We start from the raw sequence: 8,719 nt of genomic DNA on the forward strand, positions 1-8,719 counted from the left end.
CAGGGTGTATGTGCAAGGAAGGAGGGTGCTGCCCTGGGGGCCAGGCCAGGGCTGCCATGAAGGCCTGGTCCAGGAGCACCAAGGGCCACTGGCCAGCTCACAGACACACTTGGTGCACCACACAGAGGAAACGGGGTAGGTCTCCACGCCCAGCCCACAGCCTCCAAGACATTGGGGGAAGGGCGTCCGGAGCCAGCTGTCCCCAGGGGGCCTGATCACTGAGGTTCTGGGAACTGCCTGTCTCCCAAGTCTGAGGCTCATCTGGGGCCTGCAGGCTCAGAGAAGGGGCTACGGGGACATAGCATCAGGAAGCCCGTGGGTGTGGAACTTCCCAGACTCGGGCCAGGCTCTGCGGGGCTTCAGGGCAGAGGCAGCCCAGTGGGGAGAGATCTGGCAGGCCCCGCTGGGAGGAGGCCGGGGTGGGGGTGTGGGAGCCTGGCATGACCCCTCTATGTCCCCGCCTGACCTCTCAAAGTCAGACCTGGGCCGGGAGGCCCGCAGCTGGTCCTGGGCGGTGCGGGAGAAGGGACTGGAGTGTCTGCCCCAGCCCGGGGCACAGAGGGCACGCCCAGTCCTTCCCCTCCTTCCCTTCCTACCTCCCCAGCGCCTCCCGGGCCGCCCCTGGGTGGGAGTCTTGGGGAGGACGCCTTTAGCGCCACCTCCTTGGCGCTGGTGCCCGCCGCCCCTTCCCGGCCTCGGAGGCAGAGGCCGACCTCCCCCACCCCTTTCAGCAGCTTCTCGCGCTGTTTTTGGAGGTGGCGGCGCCTTCCTTCCTGAGCGCTGCCCTCCACTCGAGGAGCCTTCAGCACCACAGACAGTGTTGGGGCGGGGCGCGGGCGCGGGCACGGGCGGGGGCGGGGCGGGGCCCGGAGACCCGGATTAGGGTGGGGGCCGCGCCTGCCGGGAATCCGACTCCGCTCCCGCGGCGCGCCTGTTGCTAGGGTAACCGAGCAACAAAGGGAAGAGGGGCGGGCGCGGCGCGCGGCTGGGTGGGGGTGGGGTCCTCCCGGAGCCCGCGACCCCTTCCCGCGGTGGAACGCAGCCTGGGCGCCCAGGGCCGGGCGTGGCGGACCCAAGGCCCGGATCACCAGGGCTCCCCACGAGCCGAGGGCCAGGTTCCCCGCACCCCGTCCGCGGCCCCAGGGATGGCCCGGCCAGGCGGCCCCGACGTCGCCATGGAAACAGCCGGGGCGCGGGCGGCGCCGCCGTCGCCCGGGCGGGCCCCTGTAGACGCCACCTCCAGCACGAGGGGCGCAGGGGCGCCAGGCCCTGCCCCGCCGCCCCGCACCAGACATCCCCGGCAGGTGCGCCCCGCCCCCCCGCGACGCCCCCTGCCCGGGGGGGCGGGTTCTCGAGGCCCCGCCCCGGCCGCGGAGCCAATGGGCGCGCGGGCAGCCGGGCGGGCGGGGCTGGGCGCGGGCGGCGGCGGCCGGGAGAAGAGCGGGCGGAGGGCGCGGACCAAGCGGGCGCACCGACCATGGCCTCCAAGTGCCCTAAGTGCGACAAGACCGTGTACTTTGGTGAGTGCGAGTGCGAGCCCGCGCCCGGCCGCCCGGCGCATCCCGCCGCCCTTCACGGCCAGTCCCCCGCCGCACAGTCGCGGCGTAACTCGGGGTGTACCCAGCCCTGGCCCCGGCCCCGGCCGGAGGATGCGCGTCTCGGAGCATGGCTGGCCGCGCTGCCCACGCGGCTGAAGCCACAGGGTGGGGCTGCGCGGAAGCGGGGGCGGCCACACCCGAACCCCGAAGCGGCTTGTGGGGGCGGGGCGGGGACCACCCGGGCGGAGCGTGTGGTCCCCTGGGATGAGGCCGGGGTTTGGGGAGCGCACGGGGATCCGTGGACGCACCCTGGTTCCTCTGACGGCGCCGGGCTGGGCGGGGCGGGGCGGGGCGGGGCAGTGCGCCCTGAGTGCCTTCTGCGCGCCCCCGGGGGCCTGGGCCCTTCCTCCTGGACCCCCCCCACACTCGCTGTCCCGCGAACACGTGGCTGGTCCGGCGTGGCCGGGAACAGTGACCCCCAAGTCTCACTCCGGGCTCCGCTGAGCTGGGCTGGGCCGGGTCTGGACTGTTGTCGGGATTCAGTCCAAGCGGGGGCGACCTTGGCCTCTGCCTCCTGCCTGTCCCAACGCATTCCCTTGGCGCGAGTTTCCCCAGGAGTTTCACACGGCGGTAGGGCGGGGCTGGTGTGACACGAGGGTCCCCGCGAACCTGAGAGGGACGTTGTGCTCAAGCAGCCCAGGTGTCCAGGACCCTTGCCTCCTCAAGGTCAGGACAGCCCTGGACGGGATGCAGGTGGTGACAGGAGGAGGGATGTCTCGCCGGGCGCCCTCGGTCGGCAGCCCCTCCCCCAGGCGCGCTCCCCCTTCCTGGCTTGCTCTCTCCCTGAGCCTGGGTGTGCCCTTCCCACCGGTTCCTCCTGGCTGATTCCCTGCCCAGCCTTCTCCAGAGTGGTAAGGTCCGTGCCCACCTACCCACCAGCAGCTGCACGGGGGGCACAGACTTAGTGAAGCAGAGAGAAGGGCCGCCACCCACAAGGCCCTCGCCCTGATGGCCCCAGACCCAGAATGCTGCGTGGCTGCTGGGAAGGCCGCCACTGGGCTTCCCTGGCTCGCTCACAGGCTGGAGGGGGTTGAGTGAAGTTGTTGTTTGCTGTTCGCACTGGGGAGGGACCGGATTTGGCCTGGAGTGCTTCTGGTGTGGCTGGGTGCCGAGGGGCTTCCGGCTGCCTGCCTCTCCCGGAGCCCGCTCAGTCCTCGGTCCCTGTCCCAGCGAGGGGTGTCTCTGCAAGGCTTAGGGTGGGAGATGGTCCTAGGGCCCTCCTGAAGTCCAGCTGCCCATGACTCTGCCCCAGGCCAGGCCAGCTTGGGCTCTCCAGGGTCTTGGCCAACAGTGCCGTGGACAACCCGGAAAGGCCTTGTGCTTGCCCGGCCGGCCCAGGCTCTCAGCGGAAAACAAAGGCGCTTTAGATGCAGCTGGCTTCTGTCCTGCCCTGGAGGCACTGTGAGGATGAGGGTCCGGAATCTTGCCCACCCCACACCAGGCTGCCCCGCAACTCACACCTGAGTGGAACCCAGGCTGGGACGTCAGAGTGCACTGAGGATGATGCCCAGAGCCCAGGCAGGCCAGAGCGGACAGGCAGCTCTTCTGAACCATTAGACCCTATCGATTCTGTGTTCCCAGCTCGGACCTGTGCTGTGTGGCCATCGACCCACCCAGCGGGACTGAAGGCCACTTCCCTGCCCCCACTTGGCCCATGTCCCAGAGATGGCCAGAGCGGAGTGGTGCTGGCAGCCCTGGGCTGCAGCTGCCACGGCCGATAGCCATCGAGACCTCCTTGCTGCTGCTGGGACACGCCTGCCCTGGCTGGGACCCGGTGGGGTCTGTGTCCCAGCTTCCTGGAGTGGAGTGGTTCTGGTCTGAGTGCTCTCAGCTGGTGCAGCCTTGCGGTTGGGCTGGCGTCCTGGAGGCTGGCCCTGGCCATGCCCAGAGGGTTGTGCCAGGGCTGTGGAGAGCCAGCATTCACTGCCCTGCACCTGTAGGCCACCTGGGGGTCCCATCTCACTGCCAGGAGCAGCCCCCATGCGCCTCTCAGAGTGGGCTTCACCCTAGCCTCATCCTCCTCCCCGATGTGTGCCAGACAAGGGGGTGCCGGCCACTTGCTAAGAAAGGAGCCCAGGAGAGCCACTGGTCCTCAGCCGCCTAAGGGACTTGGCCAGATTCTGCCAGGCAGGGCGGGCCCAGCCTCCACACTCCCTCCCCGCTGGCCCGAAGCTTGGCCCCTTCCCTTCAGAATTCCGGCTCTACTGGGCCCTTCCTGCCCCCCCCCACCTCTTCCTGCCTGGCTCCCTGGGGAGGCTCCATTTCCGTCCACTGGGAAGCAGCCCAGCAGCCCAGCACAGGGGGCAGGGGTGGGAGGCCGTGACGGGGATCCCCCACTCTCAGCAGCTGGCCTCAGACCTTCCTCCCCAGTGTCAGCCAGGGGTGTTAGGGTGGGGGAAGAGCTTAGGGCTTAGAGGAAGCTACAGAAGATGAGGGTCCTGCCTGGAGGCCCCACGGGGACGGGGCCTGGCTGTCCCACGAGGAAGCTGGAGGCTCTGGGGCCGCACCTTTGCCTCAGCATCGGGGTGCTGCCAGCTCCATGAGAGTCCAGTTGGTGGGGATCAAGGGCGAGTCAGTGTGAGGCAGGTGTGAGAGGGAGAGCATATGTGTGGGGGAGGCAGGTGCGCCACAGAGGCAGGTGTGTGTGTGTGTGGGGAGGCAGGGGTGTGTGTGGGGAGGCAGGGGTGTGTGTATGTGGAAGCAGGTATGTGTGTGGGGAGGCAGGGGTGTGTGTGTGTAGGCAGGTGTGTGTGCAGGCAGGTGTGTATGTGGGGGGAGGCAGGTGTGTGTGTGAGGCAGGTATGTGTGGAGGCAGGGGTGTGTGTGTGTGGAGGCAGGTTGTGTGTGTGTGGAGGCAGGTGTGTGTGGGAGGCAGGTGTGTGTGTGAGGTGTGTGTGTGGAGGCAGGTGTGTGTGGGAGGCAGGTGTGTGTGTGAGGTGTGTGTGTGGAGGCAGGTGTGTGTGTGGGGAGGCAGGTGTGTGTGTGGAGGCAGGTGTGTATGTGGAGGCAGGTGTGTGTGTGTGCAGGCAGGTGTGTGTGCAGGCAGGTGTGTATGTGGGGGGAGGCAGGTGTGTGTGTGGAGGCAGGTGTGTGTGTGGGAGGTAGGTGTGTGTGTGTGGAGGCAGGTGTGTGTGTGCAGGCAGGTGTGTATGTGCAGGCAGGTCTGTATGTGGGGGGAGGCAGGTGTGTGTGCAGGCAGGTGTGTATGTGGGGGAGGCAGGTGTGTGTGTGGGAGGCAGGTGTGTGGGAGGCAGGTGTGTCTGTGTGGAGGCAAGTGTGTGTGTGTGCAGGCAGGTGTGTATGTGGGGGGAAGGTGTGTGTGTGTGGAGGCAGGTGTGTGTGAGGTAGGTGTGTGTGGATTGAGGCAGGTGTGTGTGTGTGTGGATGCAGGTGTGTGGGGAGGCAGGTTGTGTGGGGGGAGGCAGGTGTGTGTGGGGGGAGGCAGGTGTGTGTGGGGGGGAGGCAGGTGTGTGTGTGGGGGGGGAGGCAGGTGTGTGTATGGGGAGGCAGGTTGTGTGTGGGGGGAGGCAGGTATGTGTGTCGGGGAGGCAGGTGTGTGTGTGGGAGGCAGGTGTGTGTGGATTGGAGGCAGGTTGTGTGTGTGTGTGTAGGCAGGTGTGTGTGTAGGCAGGTGTGTGTGGGGAGGCAGGTGTGTGTGAGGGGTGGAGGCAGGTGTGTGTGTGGATTGGAGGCAGGTGTGTGTGTGTGGATGGAGGCAGGTGTTTGTGTGTAGCTGGAGGCAGGTGTGTGGGGGGAGGCAGGTGTGTGTGTGGATTGGAGGCAGGTATGTGTGGGGGGGGTAGGCAGGTTGTGTGGGGAGGCAAGTGTGTGTGGTGGGTGGAGGCAGGTGTGTGTGTGGGTGGAGGCAGGTATGTGTGGGGGGGGAGGCAGGTTTGTGTGTGGAGGCAGGTGTGTGTGGATTGGAGGCAGGTGTGTGTGGGGGGTGGAGGCAAGTGTGTGTGTGTAGGTGGAGGCAGGTTGTGTGGGTGGAGGCAGGGGTGTGTGTAGGGGGAGGCAGGGGTGTGTGTTTGGAGGCAGGTGTGTGTGGATTGGAGGCAGGTGTGTGTGTGTGGATTGTAGGCAGGTATGTGTTTGTGGATTGGAGGCAGGTATGTGGAGGGGTAGGCAGGTTGTGTGTGTGCGTGTGTGTGTGGAGGCAGGTGTGTGTGTGGATTGGAGGCAGGTATGTGGGGGGGGTAGGCAGGTTGTGTGCGTGTGTGTGTGTGTGTGTAGGCAGGTGTGTGTGGGAGGCAGGTGTGTGTGTGGGGGGAGGCAGGTGTGTGTGTGGGGGGAGGCAGGGGTGTGTGAGGGGAGGCAGGGGTGTGTGTGTATTGGAGGCAGGTGTGTGGAGGGGGTAGGCAGGTGTGTGTGGAGGCAGGTGTGTGGAGGGGGTAGGCAGGTGTGTGTGGAGGCAGGTGTGTGGGGGGGAGGCAGGTGTGTGTGTGGATTGGAGGCAGGTATGTGGGGGGGTAGGCAGGTTGTGTGTGTGCATGTGTGTGTGGGGGGGAGGCAGGTGTGTGTGTGTATTGGAGGCAGGTGTGTGGGGGGTAGGCAGGTGTGTGTGTGAGAGGCAGGTGTGTGTGTGGGTGGAGGCAGGTGTGTGTGTGGATTGGAGGCAGGTATGTGTATGGGGGGGTAGGCAGGTGTGTGTGTGTGTGTGTGCGCGTGTGTGGAGGCAGGTGTGAGGTGTGTGTATGGGGAGGCAGGTGTGAGCTGGGTGTGGGGGACGCAGGTGTTTGAGCGAGGGCAGGCCGGGCACAGGCCCCATCACCCCAGGCACTGAGGGGATTAATGGGGCAGCCCTGGGGCCCTCTCGAAGGCTCTAGCAGGTTTGGGGCTGGGGACGATGAGACCCAGAGGGGTGCAGGGCCTGCCATGTGGAAGGGGGGCGCCTGGCGGGGACTCCCTGGATGTCAGAATGCTCGGAGCATGTGGGGGGGGTGGCTGCCAGCTGGGGACCAAGTAGGGGGGCGGCTTGCCCCGCGCTGACCCCTCCGCCTCCCTCCCGCACAGCTGAGAAGGTGAGCTCCCTGGGTAAGGACTGGCACAAGTTCTGCCTCAAGTGTGAGCGCTGCAGCAAGACGCTGACCCCCGGGGGCCATGCTGAGGTGAGCCCCCCATGCGGTGCAGGCAGGGGAGGAGGAGGGATCGCGACTCCCGGGCAGTCCCTGACTTCAGGTCTTTGCAGCATGACGGGAAGCCGTTCTGCCACAAGCCCTGCTACGCCACGCTGTTCGGACCCAAAGGTGAGCCGCGGCTGCCCACTGCCTTCCCTGGGGCCCTCCGGGAGGGGCGCAGGGGCTGGGGACTGGGGGTGGGGGTTGCGGCCACCGTAGACCTAGGCCAGACTCCCGGCCACTGTGGAACGCCCAGTGCCCCCAGCGGGCCGTTTTCTGGGACGTCAGGTGGCTGTGGCCCCCACCACTTGTGCCCCCACCCGCAGGCGTGAACATCGGGGGTGCAGGCTCCTACATCTACGAGAAGCCCCTGGCAGAGGGGCCGCAGGTCACCGGCCCCATTGAGGTCCCCGCGGCTCGAGCAGAGGAGCGGAAAGTGAGCGGCCCCCCAAAGGGGCCCAGCAGAGGTGGGCTGGGCACGGGCTGGGGGCTGGGGCTGGGGGCTGTGGGGACCCCCGCCCCGCCCCGCCCCACCCTGACTCTTGAGCTCCACAGCCTCCAGCGTCACCACGTTCACTGGGGAGCCCAACACGTGCCCGCGCTGCAGCAAGAAGGTGTACTTTGGTGAGTGCCTACCGTGGGCTCTGGATCCCCGCCCCTGTCCCGGGGACCCGCACCCCCAGGGCTCAGCCTAACCACTCCCCCTTCCCAGCTGAGAAGGTGACATCTCTGGGCAAGGATTGGCACCGGCCCTGCCTGCGCTGCGAGCGCTGCGGGAAGACGCTGACCCCCGGCGGGCACGCGGAGGTGAGGGGAGTGCGAGGGGGCTTTGGGGCACGGAGGGAGGGATGCTGGAGGGGGTAAGGGAGTGCCAGGAGGGCGTGGGGGCGGGAGATGCTGCTGGGAGCTGCGCATGCCTCTCCCTCACCGCCAGGTGGCCTGCACCTTCTGCAAGCCTCCCGGTGATGGGTTGGGGAGTCTGTAGGCCCCTTCCTCAACTCCCACCTTCTGCCCCAGCATGATGGCCAGCCCTACTGCCACAAGCCCTGCTATGGAATCCTCTTCGGACCCAAGGGTGAGTGTGGCCAGGGTGGTCCGAGGTGTTCCCCCTGCCCTCCCCTCTGCCCTGTTCCCTCCACCCACCCCAGCGGCCTTCCTCTGCAGGCGTGAACACCGGCGCCGTGGGCAGCTACATCTATGACCGAGACCCAGAAGGCAAGGTTCAGCCCTAGGCCACGGCTTTCAGGCGTGGGCCCACCTGCACCCCGACCCTGAGGGGGCCCCCTGCTTGGCTCTGGGGGAGGGCCCAGCCACCTAGTCCTATAGCAAGCCCAGGGTGTGTTGGAGAAGGGGTAGCCATGGGTAGAGTGCCACACCCATCCCTGAGGCTCTGCTGTGTCTGCCCCTCTGGCATCCTTGGGTGTCCCATGACCCTCTGACCCCTGTGTGACTGTCCCAGCATTTCCCTGCCGGCCCAGCGGCGCTGTCCGCTCTCCCTCCCTCTCCTGCTGCCCACCCACCTGCCACTGTTATTTATGCTCCCTTCATGGGTGATGGTCACGCCCTCACCGTGTCCCTGGCCAAGCTCGCCCCTCTGGGATGCCCTGCTTGGTATGCACACTGCCCCACAAGCGCTCCACACCCTCACGTGGCTCACCTGCCGCTGAGCCTTGTGCTGTCAATAAACAGTTTGAGGATTGCAGGATTGTCTTTGCTTGTGGAAGGGTTGCGAACCCTAGACCATGTCCCTTTCTGCAGCCGATGCATGCTCCCAGCCAGCGCCTCTGGGTCTGGTGCTGGTGGGCTGGGCCCTCCTCCTGAGGGTGATGGTGGGGGTTGGGCCCTGGGATGTTTCTGAGGAAGAGGGAGGATGGGGGCAGGGAGCATGGTCCCTGGTTTGGGTGGTGGTGCCCCCCCCCAAGATGGGAGGAAAGCAAGAACGCCAGGCAGGGAGGAGGTAAAGAGGGTAGGAGGCATCCCGGGGCCACGGCCTGCTGAGGGTGG

At 67.0% G+C, this 8,719-nt stretch overlaps 1 protein-coding gene across 1 annotated transcript; it reads left to right on the forward strand.

Annotated features, from left to right (window-relative positions):
• Positions 1–1,397: 1,397 nt before the first annotated feature.
• CRIP2 (cysteine rich protein 2) lies at positions 1,398–8,417 on the forward strand. The gene is made up of 8 exons (XM_003933339.4): positions 1,398–1,520; positions 6,612–6,706; positions 6,787–6,844; positions 7,042–7,182; positions 7,271–7,339; positions 7,428–7,522; positions 7,733–7,790; positions 7,880–8,417. Exons 1-8 carry the CDS (start codon positions 1,478–1,480, stop codon positions 7,945–7,947), a joined length of 627 nt encoding a protein of 208 aa, XP_003933388.1. The 5' UTR covers positions 1,398–1,477; the 3' UTR covers positions 7,948–8,417.
• Positions 8,418–8,719: the final 302 nt, after the last annotated feature.

Source organism: Saimiri boliviensis, chromosome 2 (genome assembly GCF_048565385.1).
Source record: "Saimiri boliviensis isolate mSaiBol1 chromosome 2, mSaiBol1.pri, whole genome shotgun sequence".
NCBI lineage: Eukaryota > Metazoa > Chordata > Mammalia > Primates > Cebidae > Saimiri > Saimiri boliviensis.